At 38.8% G+C, this 15,444-nt stretch overlaps 1 protein-coding gene across 1 annotated transcript in view; it reads left to right on the top strand.

Moving 5' to 3' along the window:
* The window catches only part of HEPHL1 (hephaestin like 1), a gene marked incomplete at both ends in the record, with an annotated part of 74,299 nt that extends 61,431 nt beyond the window's left edge, over positions 1-12,868 (top strand). Inside the window, 6 exons of the mRNA XM_079707786.1 lie at positions 1,997-2,103; positions 5,598-5,820; positions 7,144-7,283; positions 11,888-12,050; positions 12,499-12,570; positions 12,666-12,868. Coding sequence (XP_079563912.1) covers positions 1,997-2,103; positions 5,598-5,820; positions 7,144-7,283; positions 11,888-12,050; positions 12,499-12,570; positions 12,666-12,868 — 908 coding nt within the window. The remainder of the gene's footprint in view (positions 1-1,996; positions 2,104-5,597; positions 5,821-7,143; positions 7,284-11,887; positions 12,051-12,498; positions 12,571-12,665) is intronic.
* Between the last annotated feature and the right edge of the window lie 2,576 nt (positions 12,869-15,444).

Genomic DNA, 15,444 nt, shown 5'->3' with positions numbered 1-15,444 from the left:
AAAAAGCTATTAAATATATTTATTTTTGATGGTTGAAAGCAACTCTAAAGGGAAGAAAGGTGCCTATTAGCCATGGGGAGTGGGGAGCTCTGGTAGGGCTGTGGGCAAGCTGGTGTGACCCCTCCCAGGTTGTTGTGCCCTGGTGGTGAGGAGTGGCAAGGGACACAATTTCTCTATGGTGACTGGCCTTCCAAGAGTCCTAGATGTGAGGGTTATGAGAGTAGGGAGAAAAATGTTTAGAGCATGGCAAAGGAGAAATTATTACTATTTTTTTTACTGGAACTCAGAGAGATTCAGTCCCCATAAGGCAGAAAGATTTGGAAGAACCCAGAGATTGGATGTAGGAGCAATAAACTAACTTTGTGCAGGAAGTCCAGGCAACTTGGAGAAGAAAGTTTAATCAGGGCATGCATGCGATGAAGAGAGCAAACTAGTATTTTAAGAAAAGTAAGCCCCTATCAGTTTTCTCCTCCTCCTCCTCCCCCTCCTTCTTCTTCTCCTTCTTCTTCTTCTCCGTCTCCTTCCTCTTCTTCTTCTTCTTCTCCTCCTCCTCCTATTCCTCCTCCTTCTTCTTCTTCTTCTCCTCCTCCCCCTCCCTCCTCTTCCCCCACTTCCTCCTCCTCCTCCCTTTCCTCCTCCTCCTTCTTCTCCTCTTTCTTCTTCTCCTCCTTCTCCTTCCTCTTCCTCTTCTCCTTCTTCTCCTCTTTCCTCTTCTTCTTCTTCCTCTTCTTCTTCTCCCTCTTCTTCTTCTCCTTTTTATTAAATCACTCAACAAACATTTACTTAGCATCCTCTTTTTGTTGAGAGCTGGGCTCCCAGCTGGGGTAGACGATGGATTGTTCCAACTTTAACACCACCCCTGTAGTCACTTGCATTTAGAAAGCTAAATATCAGTTGTTTATCTTGTGATTACAAAGGCATAGGGGCTATAATGAAAATCATGGAAACTAGACCTAAAATTATATCGCTAACCAACTGGTGCATGAGCAAGCATGGAGCAAAGTTTCATGTAAGCATTACTTTTGTTTTGCTTTGTGGCTCACATTCAGCTGTAGGTTACTTGTCCTGATAGGGTGGGGAAGGGACACAGTTCAAAAGGAGACAACAATTTAAATGAGTCTTTTACAATGTGATTATCTTGATAATTCATGAATATATTTATGATTCCTTTGCAAGGCTCTGGGTCAGCCCCAGGGGATGCACAGATATGGGGCCTGATAAGAGGGAGTGCATGTATTTGTTATTAGTATACATACAAATTAGCAATTAGTGACTGCCTTCAATGTGAGGCACTATTCTAGGTATTTTATTTCATTTAATCCTCACAACAATTTGAAAACTGGGATGACTAATCCACTTTACAAATAAGGAAACTAAAAGTCAGTGAGATTAAGTAGCTTGTCAAGGTTAAGTGAAAACAAGTCATTAGGGTTGAGATTTGAAGCTAGACCTCTCTGATTATCTCTGCTTCCAACTAGATCTCACCTGCCTGCACATTAGAATCACCTGAGAAGCTTAAGGAATATACTGGTACCCTAGTGCCAGATCCCAGATACTCTAATTTCATTGGTTTGGGATGAGGCCTGAGCAGTGAGAGTTTACAAAGCTCCCTGCTGATTCCACAAGAAGCCAAGGCTGAGGCCCACAGTAACTCAAGCATGCTCAAGCATAACTCTTAGGAAAAAGATACAAAATTTGAGGAAAAAAAAATTGAGGTGTAAAATAAGTCTTCATTTCCTGAATAAACATCAGTTGATAATAGAAAAGGCAAACTAAGATGGAAGGCTATAGTCTGAAATGAAAATCTATCATTTTGAACCTGCAGAAAGTCAAGATGTGAATTTAATGGGAACATTTCTAATGAATGGGCAATGCTACCCAGCAATAAACTTTAACCAAAATATAAGAAGAATCTGTTTGTATTTCTTCAAGTAAGTTGTCTGGAACAGAGGTAACATGAATAAAAATTTTTTCTATTTCTTCTCATTTATTTCAGGAGAAATAAAAACTTACAGATGGAATGTCCCTAAAAGGTCCAGTCCAGGGCCATCTGATCCAAATTGTATTCCATGGGTTTACTATTCAACAGTAAACTTTGTGAAGGTAAGGTGGAGAGAGCCACCAAAATGCTCAAGGTGATATGGCTTTAAGCTGACTATTCAAGTTATCACAACTATGGTGGGTATATGTGAAGAGATGTATTGGTTTAGAGCAGGGGTCTCAAACTATGGCCATGCCTGTTTGTTTGCATTATTGATGATGAAGTTGAGTAGTTGTGATGGAAATGGTATGGGTCACACAGTAAAAAATACTTGCTATCTGGTGCTTTACAAAAACAAAGTTTGCCAACACTTGTTATTAGTATACACACAAATTAGGGGAAAAAAATAAAATCTCAATGTTTCAGTTACCGAATTTAGAACTTACAAGGTAGTTTGAAGCAAGAGTCATATGTAAAACAGATAACCATAAAATAAATATATTTTTTAATTTAATATATACCATTTTTTTTTGTTTCGTTTTGTTTTGTTTTTTGCGGTATGCGGGCCTCTCACTGTTCTGGCCTCTCCCGTTGTGGAGCACAGGCTCCGGACGTGCAGGCTCAGCGGCCATAGCTCACGGACCCAGCCACTCCACGGCATGTGGGATCCTCCCGGACCGGGGCACGAACCCGTGTCCCCTGCATCAGCAGGTGGACTCTCAACCACTGCACCACCAGGGAAGCCCAATATACCATGGTTTTTGATGTGTGAAAAAGGGCTCAGGAAAGAAAATACACTCCAAGTAGACTTAGTAACTGAAACTACAAACTATTTGAATGATAAATAGGCTAACTTTACTTAGAAATTAAAGGCAAAGATTCAATATTGAGCTTGAGTCAGGTATGTGTATATAAAACAACTAGTCTAGAATTATACTTCATAAATCAAAGTCCAAATTAAGGTCATATCTGATATAAAATGTAAACATTGCCCATTATTTTAAAAAGTGAGGGATTATCTTAGCCTTCATTTTGAATATTAGATGGCTGCATTAATGTCCTTGAGTTGTATTGGAGAGCACAATAGTTCAGGAGAAACATACCAGACACTTGAAAAAAAAACTTACTTATTAGAATTATGGGAAACCCACATTTATTTGTTGATTCCTTTGTGCATCCCAACAAATATTTATTGAGCCCTTGTGATGCACAAATGACCCCACCAAGTACTATGAGGGTTGCAAATATTCTTGTCTTGAAGGAACTTATCATCTTCGGGGAAAATAATACGTGTGCACACCCATAATGATATTACAACTCTGAATCTGGTGAGTTTTATAGGAGTGCAGGGCTATAGAGGAGGCATTGGGAAGAGAGTCTAGGAAGAGAGAACATCATGAGTCAAGCTGAAAATAGGGAAGTAGAAGGTGTGTTTGGGAAATGTTGAGAGTCCCGTGCAGCTATCATCTAGGGTAGAAAAGGAAAGCAGCAAGGGAGCATAAGCTAGAAAAGTCCACTGGGAGAGCACATGAGGGGCTTCAGGACCTGTCAAGGATTAGTCTTTTATTCAGTAGGACCATCACTGGAAAGTCACTGAAGACCTCTAGATATGGGAGTGATGACATTAATCTGATGGTTGTCAACAGGATGCACTGGAGGTGCGGAAAGCAGAGACCAGAGAGGAGCCAATTTCTAGTCCAGGGTGAGGTATTAATATCCTACACTAGAAGGATGTCAGATAGAGTGGAAAGGAAGTCACAGAATGGAGAGACACTGTGAAGGGAAAAGAAATGTAAGATTTGATAGCAAATGAGATGGGATGGAGTGAGGAAGACGGAGGAAGTAAACACTGAAATCAAGTTTCCTGAACTAAATGACAAGGAATATCATAGTGCTATTAGCAGAAATAGAGAATTCAGGAGAAGGAAATGGTTTGAGGGAAATACTAAAATTCTCTTTAGAAATGCTTAGCAGATTGAATTGTTGCAAGAGGCACATCCAGGTAGAATAGCTAATAGGCAGTTGAAAATGTGGGAGTTTTCCATCAAAAGAAAGCTCAGGGCTGAGTAACTCGACATGGAAGTCATCCATGGGCTCATATTAATTCCTAAATCATCCAGCTAACTTTTACCCATAGGACGTGGAATATAAGCATCTGTATATACCTATAAATACAGTCTCACTTGGGTTTCACCTCACACCAGTCAAAATGGCCATCATCAAAAAGTCTACAAATAATAAATGCTGGAGTGGGTGTGGAGAAAAGGGAACCCTCCTACACTGTTGGTGGGAATGTGAATTGGTGCAGCCACTATGGAGAACATTATGGAGGTTCCTTAAAAAACTAAAAATACAGTTACCATATGACCCAGCAATTGCACTACTGGGTATATATCCAGAAAAGATAAAAACTCTAATTCAAAAAGATACATGCACCCCAATGTTCATAGCAGCACTATTTACAGTAGCCAAGACATGGAAGCAACCTAAATGTCTATCAACAGATGAATGGATAAAGAAGATGCAGTATATATATATATATATATATATATATATATATACACACACACAATAGAATATTACTCAGTAATTGAAAACAATGAAAGAACATCATTTGCAGCAACATGGGTGGAACTAGAGATGATCATACTAAGTGAAGTAAGCCAGACAGACAAAGACAAATATCATATGATATCACTTGTATGTGGAATCTAAAAAAATGATACAAATGAACATGTTTACAAAACAGAAATAGACTCACAGACATAGCAAACAAACTTATGGTTACCAAAGGGGAAACCGGGGGTGGGGGATAAATTAGGAGTTTGGGATTAACAGATACACACTACATATAAAATAGATAAACAAGGACCTAATGTATAGCACAGAGAACTATATTCAACATCTTGTAATAACCTATAATGGAAAAAATCTGAAAAAGAATATTATATATTTATATATATATGTATATATGCATAACTGAATCACTGTGCTGTACACCTGAAACTAACGCAACGTTGTAAATGAACTACACTTCTATAAAAAAATACAGTCTCACTTGAAAAGCACACAGAAAAATAGAAATAAGCATTTGTTTATTCAACAAATATTTATTTAACACCTTCTATGTAGTAGACACTGGCCTCTGCTCTGGAGACTCAGCTATGAGTGAAGGACACAGCCTCAGCCCTCAAAAAGCTCACTCTTGGGCTTCCCTGGTGGTGCAGTGGTTGAGAGTCCGCCTGCTGATGCAGTGGACATGGGTTCGTGCCCCGGTACGGGAAGATCCCACGTGCCGCGGAGCAGCTGGGCCCGTGAGCCATGGCCGCTGAGCCTGCGCGTCCGGAGCCTGTGCTCCGCAACGGGAGAGGCCACAACGGTGAGAGGCCCGTGTACCGCAAAAAAAAAAAAAAAAAAAAAAAAAAAAAAGCTCACTCTGAACAAATTTTTAGAAATAGTCCTAAATTTTCACAAAGATCACCCTATTCTTCATGATTTCTTAGTACTTATTCCTTGGTAGATAGTCTTTTAGTATTTTTACAATGACTTTCTTACAAGCAATCTGTGTTATTAAATTATTCAAAGGCTCTTCTAATTCAGTTTATTTTTCTTTCAGGATACCTATAGTGGTTTGATGGGTCCTCTGATTACATGCAGGGAAGGAGTGTTGAATGAAAAGGGAAGAAGAAGCGACGTTGACTCTGAATTTGTTCTCTTGTTTTTGGTATTTAATGAGAATGAATCCTGGTATCTGGATGACAATATTAAGAAGTATCTTAATAAAGATCCACGAGATTTTAAACCCTCTGGTGATTTTGAGGAGAGCAACAAAATGCATGGTATATCAGAGGTTTAAAAAGGAGACAAGCTCATAGAAATCTGTGGAAGGTCCCAGCCTCCCTCTTGTTGAGATAAGCTCACAGAAATCTGTGCAAGGTCCCAGCCTCCCTCTCTGAGCCCTTCTTTATTGCCAGGGGCACCTGGACTGAAGAAAGTCCTCTAAAGCTTTCCTTCAGAGGGAACCAGCCAAGCCATTGATTGGCTGCCCGCAAGGTCCAATAAGGTTTTGGACCAACTGTTTAGGGAGCTGTATCTCTGAATGCTGGGATCCCTAAACTATCAGACTGTAAAGTAATTCCTAGGAAATGAATCATCACTTATTGGTATATTTCTGTAAGAATACAGGATAACTTCTAGTTGATCAAATTTGAGGGGCTGGTTTAACTGTCTCTGGAACATGAAACACCATCCCCAAATTTCTGTTTTAATGTGTCTATGTTATTTAATTCTTTGAAATTTAAGGTACTTTTTTTTAAGTGTAAGTAATGTGTTCTAATTGACATACCTATCCTTTCTCACTGAGATATACTTTTGACCAGAAGTGTGCAAGAAGATAGGTCTTGCCCAAGATAACAAAACTAGTTAATTGCTAACATTGATTAGAATATAGTAGCCTGATCTCTGATTCAGCTATTCTTTCCCCTACAATTTTGCCTCCCTCTCCCAAAAGTTTCTTAGTAGGCTCTCTCTTTTTAATGAATGTAACTCATTTGGTTGGGTCATGATGCAAAGAATAAAAAGTTAGTAGAAAGCAGAGGAGTGAAAGTCCCCGCCATGTCCGCCCAACTGAGCTTGCTTTGGTAATTGTTAGATCATGGGCTCAGCCCATGTGAAGTTTTCCTTTTTTTGGAGATCCAGCCAGGTTTAGGAACTTGCCCCAAACTAGTTCTCAGAAAGTGAAATATTAAGTAAATACCTTTTAATTGCTTCAGTTTTGATTTATATAAACTTAATTCTCTGGCCTTTGTCCACTCAACTGTAGAACGGTATAAATCTGGCGACCTCACACATGAGGTGGTAATCCACCCCATAAAGGGAATATGGCTATTTGGCATATTCCAACCAACATGTACTGCTACCCAGGAGATCGCTTTTAAAAACAAACTACTATTCCTCTTTTCTGGCTATCTTTTATAGGGATTTCTTAGTACTCTGAATTTAGGGTCTTAGATGGTGGGGACATTGGCAAGTGTGAGTGAGATTATTACATGTTTACCAGGCAGATGAAAATATTGGTGACCTAAAGATCTTCTTGAATCAGTTCTAAAACCAGATTAAGTAACCATCACTAATCAAAGGCTGTTCTCTTTTTACCTTCTTAGCTATTAATGGAAAGATTTTTGGGAATCTCCATGGCCTCATCATGAATGAAAATACAATGACAAACTGGTATCTATTAGGAATAGGAAGTGAAGTGGACATACACACCATTCATTATCATGCTGAGAGCTTTCTTTTCAAGGTAAGTATAAGAGAAGTGTTTTGGGGAAGACTTACTAACAGATTCAATATATTTCCATTGTGAAATGAGAGTTATTTGGCAATAAGGCTTGTGAGGGGTGTTAGTGAATATTAGAGAATGGAACAGAAAAATATGATTGTGTCCTTCCACTGGTAGATATTTCTTAATATGTATTTTATTATGCTTGTAAAAAAAAAAAACCTCTGAGCTTCAGATGAGTTTTCTCATCAGTTATATGGGGATAATTCTGACCACTCTGGAGTATCGTATATGAAAGTACCCATAGTATTTTGTCCCTTTTCCTCTTTTTTTTTTTTTCTTTTCTCTTTTCTCTTTCCCTTCCCTTTTTCCATTTCTTTTCTATGTGATTAGCCAACAGAATAGTCCTCTCTAGTAAAGGAGATATTTCAAGCTTTGGCTTGGGCCCAAAATTTTACCTTGACTTTTGCCCTAGTGGGCTGGGCTGGACCATGTGTGGCTTTCTGCCTTTCGAGCATCAAGCTGCACCATATGGGTGGTGCTGGCTGTGCTGAATCACCTGGGGAGCCGTTAAAGAAGAAGATTGCCAGGCCCCACCCCAGACCTGATGAATCAGAATCTCAGGGATAAGGTCCAAATATTCTGTCATCTCAAGAGCTGTGCAGTCTACAAGGAAGTAGAATAGAAAAGAATAATCACATCTAACCTGTAGGGAAAACCTGCACTGCTCCTTTTCCAATTATACAGAAATGAAGAGCGACTAATGAAACATCTAATATCCTCTCCCCTCTGTATATTCATTCAACACAGTCTAAGACACCAAGTACTAACCTACAATGATTTTAGTTTCACATATTAAATGGCTATGCTGCTTTTCAGAACTTGGCTTTTTCAATCTGCATTTTTAAAATTATATTAAAAATATATAAAATGTAGTAAAATTTATAAAATCATACAATTATTTTACATATATATAAAATTATTTTATATACATACATAAATATTTTAAATTAAGCTATAATTCACACTGAGCAAAATGCACGCTATTTAGTATACAGTTCTATTGTGGTAAACACATACAGTGGTGTAACCAACGCTAATCAAAATACGGAACACCTCCATCAACCCCCTAAAATGTCCCCTTTGCACCCTCTAGAGTCGTCTACTTCCCTATGTTTAACCCCTGGCAACCACTGAACTATTTTTTGTCTCTTTAGTTTTGCCTTTTCTGAAATGTTATACAAATGAAATCATACAGTCTGTAGCATTATGAATCTGGCTTGTTTCATTTTGTATCGGCATTTGAATTGCATCCACCTTGTTGTAACGGCAGTTTGTTCCATTCGATCTTTGAGCAATATTCCATTGTATTGCAGTTGGTTTATCCGTTCCCCCACTGAGGGACATTTGGGTTGTTTCCAGTTTGGGGTTACTAAAAATAAAGTCATTATAAACCTTTGTGTACATGCTTTTGTGGGAACATCATAAGTTTTCATTTTCCTTGAGAAAATATCTAGGTGTTGGATTGCTAGGCCATGTGGTAAGTATATGCTTAACTTTATGAAAACTGCCAAACTGTTTTCCACAGAGGCAATACATTTTGCACGCCTACCAGAAATATATGAGAGTACCACTTGACCACAACTACATCCACATCAGCACTTGGTATCTCCCATTCTTACTTTACTTTTTCTTAGCCATCCATCTAAGTATATTCTGGTATCTCATTTTTTATTTGAATTTTCCTAATGGCTATGATACTGATTATCTTTTCTACCATCTGCCATCTGTAAATCTTTGGTGAATGTCCAAATTTTATGCCCATTTTTAAATTGGATTGTTTGTTTCCTTATTGTTGAGTTTGAGTGCTGTATATATTCTGGATACAAATCCTTTCTATCTATATGATCTGTAAATATTTGCTCTCAGTCTGTGGCTTATCTTTTCATTCCCTTAACGTTATCTATCAAAGAGCAGAAATTCTTAATTTTGATATAGTCCAAATTATCATTTTTTTCTTTTATGGATTATGCCTAAGAAATCTTTGTTTAACTCAAGGTCACAAAGATTTTCTTCTAGAAGTTTTATGGTTTTAGGTTTTATATTTAGGTCTCTGGTCCATCTTAAGTTAATTTTTATATGTGGTTCATGGTTTATTTTTTGCATAGAGACATCCAAGTTTTCTTTTTTTCTTTCTTTCTTTTCTTTTCTTTTTTTTTTTTGTTTTTGTTTTTGGCTGCACCACGGCATGTGGGATCTTAGTTTCCCAAGCAGGGATCAAACCCATGCCCCCTGCATTGGAAGCATGGAGTCTTAACCACTGGACCACCAGGGAAGTCCCTAGACGTCCAATTCTTCCATCACCTTTCAGCAAAAAGACCATCCTTTTTCCCTCTGTGTCAAAATCATATTGATCATATACATGTGGGTTATTTCTGGGCTCTCTGTTCTATTACACTGATTTATATGCCTGTCCTTTCTTAAATTCCACACTGTTTTGATTGCTTTAGTGTAATAAAAAGTCTTGAAATCAGATGGTGATGGTTTGAGCTATTCTAGATCTTTGCCATATAAATTTTAGAATCAGCTTTTAAAATTGTGCTGGGATTTTGATTGAGATTGCATTGAACCTGTACACTGATTTGGGGAGAATTGATATCTTAACAATATTGAGACTTTCAATCCACAAACATAGCATATCTCTCTATTTATTTAGAACTTCTTTGATTTTTTTCATCAATGTTTTGTAGTTGTCATCACACAGATCTTGCATATATTTTGTTAGATTATTACCAATATCATGGGTTTTGGTGATAGTGTAAATGGTATTGTTTTTATTTCAATTTCTAATTGTCATGCCAGTATATCGAAATATAACTGATTTTTGTATAATTGACCTTGTATCCTGCAACTTTGCTGACAAATTCTAGTAGCTTTTGTAGATTTTCTTTTTGTAGATGGTTATTTTTGGGGGGCGGGGGTTCCTACATGGCAAATCATGTTGCCTGTGAATAGAGATGGTTTTATTTCTTTATTTTCAATCTGTATGCATGCCCACCCACCCCCGCTCCTTTTTTGGTATTATTGCACTAGCCAGGATCTCCAGTAAAATGTTGAATATTAGTGGCAAAAGTAGAGATCCCTGCCTTATTCTTAATCTTAGGGGGAAAGCATTCAGTCACTCACCATTGAATATAAAGTGAGCTGTAGGTTTTTGTAGACCCCATTACCAGGTTGAGGAAGTTTCCTTCTGTTTTCGGTTTGCTGAGGGTTTTAGTCATGAACAGATGTTAAATCCTATTTTTTCTTCATCTATTGCGATGATCATATTTTTTTTCTTTAGTCTATTGGTGAATTACATTGACTGATTTTCAAATGTTGAACCAGCTTTTCATTCCCCGGTAAACCTTACTTTGTCATGATGCACTATCCTTTTTTATATATTGCTGGATTTAGTTTGCTAGTGTTTTGTTAAGGATTTTTGCATATACGTTCATAAAGAATATCGGTTGTGGCTTTCTCCTCTTGTAAATTATTTGTCTGGTTTTAGAATTGGGCTAATGCTGGCCTCATAAAATGAGTTGAGAGTGTTCTGTCCTCTTCTGTTTTCTGGAAGAGTTTGTTTAGAAATGGTATTATTTTTTTCTCTAAATGTTTGGTAGAATTTGCCAATGAAGCAATCTGGACCTGGAGTTTAATCTGTTGGAAGATCTTAATACAATTTCAGTTTCTTTAATAGATATAATTTCAGTTTCTTTAACAGATAACCTGAATAGATCTAACCTGAATAGATAATCTATTCAGGTCATCTATTTCTTCTTGAGTGAACTTTGGTAGTTTTCATCTTAAGCAACTTGTCCATACCATCTAAGTTGTAGAATTCATGGACAAAACAGTTGTTCAAAACATTCATTTATTATCCTTTTTAATGTCTATAAAGTCTTAGTGGTATCTCCTCTTTCATCTCTGATATTTGTAATTTGTGTTTTTTAAATTTTTTCTTGGTCAGTTTGTCTAGAGGTTTGTATTAGTTATCTATTGTTGCATAACACATCATCCCAAAACATAGTGGCCTAAAACAACACACTCTTATTATCTCACAATTTCTCTGGGTTAGGCTGGAAATAGTTTAGTTAGTTGGTTCTGAATCAGCACCTCTCATCAGGCTACAGTCAAGATGTCAGCTGAAACTACAGTCATCAGGTTTGACTGATGCTGGATGATCCACTTCCAAGCTCACTTATAGGACTATTGACCAGAGGCTAAAGTTCCTCACCATGTGGGTATGACATGGGAGCTGGCTTTCCCCAGAGTGAATGATCCAAGGGGAGAGAGTGAGAGAGAGGGTCTAAGACCCTTGGAAGTAGAATGCCATGACTTCTGCCATATGCTATTGCTTTCAAGGACGAACCCTCAGACAATGTAGGAGGAGACTACAAAGGTTATGAATATCAGGAGGCAGGGATCCTTGGAGGCCATCACAAGCTGGCTTCCACAGGGTTTAACAATTTTATCAATCTGTTCAAAGAACCAGCTTTTGGTTTCTTTGATTTACCTTTATTATGTTCCTATTCTTGATTTTATTGATTTCTGTTCTTATCTTTATTATTCCCTTCTTTCTGCAGATAGATAAATCTTACCGAGAAGATGTATATGACCTCTTTCCTGGGACATTCCAAACCACTGAACTGTTTGCGGATCACCCAGGGACATGGTTATTACATTGTCATGTATCTGACCACATCCATGCTGGCATGGAGACAACCTACACAGTCCTTCAAAACATTGGTACTGTTATCTGTCAGTGATGCTGGCTTAGATAGCACCAGGCTTCCTGTAGACCCTGAAAATAGGAGGCATGAGAGCCCCCAAGGAGCTCAGAGTCAAGGAAGAGAGACAGACATTTAACCATAATAGAATATGACATATGCCAAGATAGAGTGCAGAGTGCAGGGTTCAGTGACAGCAGCAGGAAGCAATGATTAACAGTTTGGAGACATGAGCCAAGGTTCCATAGATGAATCTTAACAGGTGAGCAGAAGCTTGCAATGTGGATGGGGTACGAACAGCATGTGTACTGGCATGAAGTAGCACAGTGAGTATCCAACAAAGACTTACAGATACTGGTGGGATAAAGTCTTTGTTGGTGAAATGACATAACTCCTGAAACAACTCATGTCATGAAAAGAATCTACTCCTATTGTTTATAAACCATCAAATTGTCTTCTTTGTCCAGACAACAGGATCCCTTACTCCACCAAGCCTCCTTCTGGAAGAGCGTCCCACCCGGCCACAGCACCCTCTAATGGTATTGATACCCTCCCCCAATCCTGCACGTGAAGGGTCAGTATTCACTCCCCAGGGAAAGGCAGAGGCCTGACACCTTACTTTTCTTTTGCACAGAAGAACCTGGCAAGGAGCAGCTCTACTTCTTCGGCAAGAATCTGGGTCCCAGAGGAGCCAAAGCAGCCTTGGTCATCTTTTTCATCATCGGACTCCTCCTTCTGGCTGTCACGGTGATTCTCTCCCTCACACTGTGCTCTGCAAGTAAGCGGGTGGCATATCAGGAAGTCCAGTCCTGTGCACTCCCCATGGATGCTCTGTGACCTGCCGGTCTTCCTCAGTAGGGAAAATGGACCAGGGTATCGTTCACCAAGGAAGTCTGACACTGTTTCCTGGATCAGGCTCTGAGCCTCTGGAACACATTCAAAGCAATTTTATTTTATTTATTTATTTTAAAGGGGCTGTGAATAATCCTCAGGATAAAATAGAGAAAAAGAAGAGTGGGCATGACTGAGAAAACTGACCCAGTCTGTTCTCTGAATGAATTCGCTGAAGTGGGAAGACCTCTGAAAGATATCTTTGTTTTCTGTCTTTCATAATTCTTAGATTAGATAGTGCTTCCTTAACAAACTGTCAAATTCTCTAGATGGACAATTTCGGGAAAGAGTTACACTGCCTCAGACATCTAACTTGAATGGTGCTGATTTTTCAACGTTGTTATGTAACATGCTTCCCTTAGTTGTTCCAGGAAAAATAACTTTCTGAGGAGTTCATGAAAATGTCTAAATCAGTATCTGCTGATAGAATTTGACCAAATGAAAATTTTGGAGGCTTTAGCCAGCTCCCCTGGCCTTTTCTTCTTTCATATAAATAGCTTGTGCACTGTTTGCTACAAAAGGCAGAGTTGTATGCATTTTTTAAAATTCTGCCATTTTTATGCAAACCTGTAGAGATAATTAAATGTTTACGACTCACTTCATGTTACACATTTTTACAAGATGTTTCTGTGGCAATGTTTGTATTTTCAAAAATCAACTAGAGAATTTGTATTTGTATTTCAGAATGTGGAGGGCTGGAATCTGAAATAGCAGGCTAGTTCTCCCACTGTGAGTCACGACACTCCCTGAGAGTTTAGTGGGAGCTTCTAAGGGGAGTGCGGAGGGACTTTGCAGGAGGCAAGTCTGACCTTGAATCTTGAGTCTGATTTTTCATTCAGTTAGGAGGATCTTTCCCAGTCTCCATCTTTTATGAAATAAAGACAGTCTCATCATGTGAAAAAACACCAGGAAGAATTAGTCGATGCAGCTGACTGGCTGGGAAGAGAAGGGAGTTCACAAAATCCTCGAGTCCATGCCTCTTAAAAACATAGCCTCTGATGGGAAGAGGAGAGAAAAGAAAAGGCAAAATTGTCCTGGTGGTAATTTTTTAAACCAACAAATCAGCTCTGAGATATGTATTACAGTTTTCAAGTCTCAAATACAAAATAAAATATTGAACAACTAAACTCAACCCATTACGAGGCAATCCATACTCTATATGCATGCCTAAGCTTTAGGTGTAAGATTGATAAAAGCAACATTTATTACTAGACTGAGAAATTGCCTTTAGCCCACGCTGCTGCCAGATGAGTGATACTAGTACATCTGCCTTAACAGTGGATCATTTGGCTGTCCAGGTGAACAATTAGGACCTAAAGAATACTCTGGTGGAGGGACTTTTCATACTTTCTCATCTTCATCTTGGTGAGGGGAAACGGGTATTTTGATAGAGGCTATAGTCTTACATAAAACAGGATGCTAGTGCTAATAGTTCTGTTCATAATCTACTTGAATGTCATATCAAACATGGTACCCAAGGATTTTGAATTCCAGCCTGCTAACCACTGATAATGAGATTTTGTAGTACGTGCTCTACAGTTTTCAGACATGTGTAGGCTGTATGATTTCATAATAATCATCATGATACATGACAGACTTATAACTCACCTAGACAACAAATTATTTAGTAATAAGTTTTTTCCTTTTCTCTTAGTTTATTTTTTTAATGAAAATGAAACCACAAAGTAGTTTGATTATACCATTTCTCTTTTTAATAAAGTTTCACATATCATAAAGATGGCTATTTGCATGTTTTTTTCCAACCCCCTACCCCGGGTACAGTGATAGGTAATTTATTTTACCTGGAGCAGGTGTTTAGTTAAAGGAGAATTATCTTTTAGATATTTAGCAACTATCCTAGTTATACTCGTTAGAAGAAATGAAACAAAGTAACAATATATCTCTACAGATAACATACTCTCCCCAAACATGGTTTCCTCAAATGTACCACATTTCTTCATTCTAATCAACCACATTTATACACATCTTATCCTCCTGTTACAACAGAAGAAGTGTCCCTGCTCCTAGCAGGGCCAATCTCTCCCTTAACTCTGGACCTCATCCCTTCTTGCTTTCCCAAGAACTTCATTCCCTCACTTATCAGTTTTCCCTCCTGCATGAAGTCATCAACAATACCCTTCATTAAAAATAGAAAACAGGGCTTCCCTGGTGGCGCAGTGGTTGAGAGTCCGCCTGCCGATGCAGGGGACACGGGTTCGTTCCCCGGTTGGGGAAGATCCCACATGCCGTGGAGCGGCTGGGCCAGTGAGCCATGGCCGCTGAGCCTGCGTGTCCGGAGCCTGTGCTCCGCAACGGGAGAGGCCACAACAGTGAGAGGCCCGCGTACCGCAAAACAAACAAACAAACAAAAAGAAAACAAACAAAGAGCCATTGCCTTTAACTCCATAACCTCCTCCAACCCAGTTTCTCTGGGCCCTTGATAGCAGAACTGAAAGTACTGCCCACACATCGTCTATATCACCTCACCCTATGCATCCCTCCACCCATTCCAATGGCTTCCC

Source organism: Hyperoodon ampullatus, assembly GCF_949752795.1.
Source record: "Hyperoodon ampullatus genome assembly, chromosome: 7".
NCBI classification, from domain to species: Eukaryota; Metazoa; Chordata; class Mammalia; order Artiodactyla; family Ziphiidae; genus Hyperoodon; species Hyperoodon ampullatus.
Note: the sequence above shows the minus strand (reverse complement) of the source record. Positions and strands in the feature narration are given on the sequence as shown.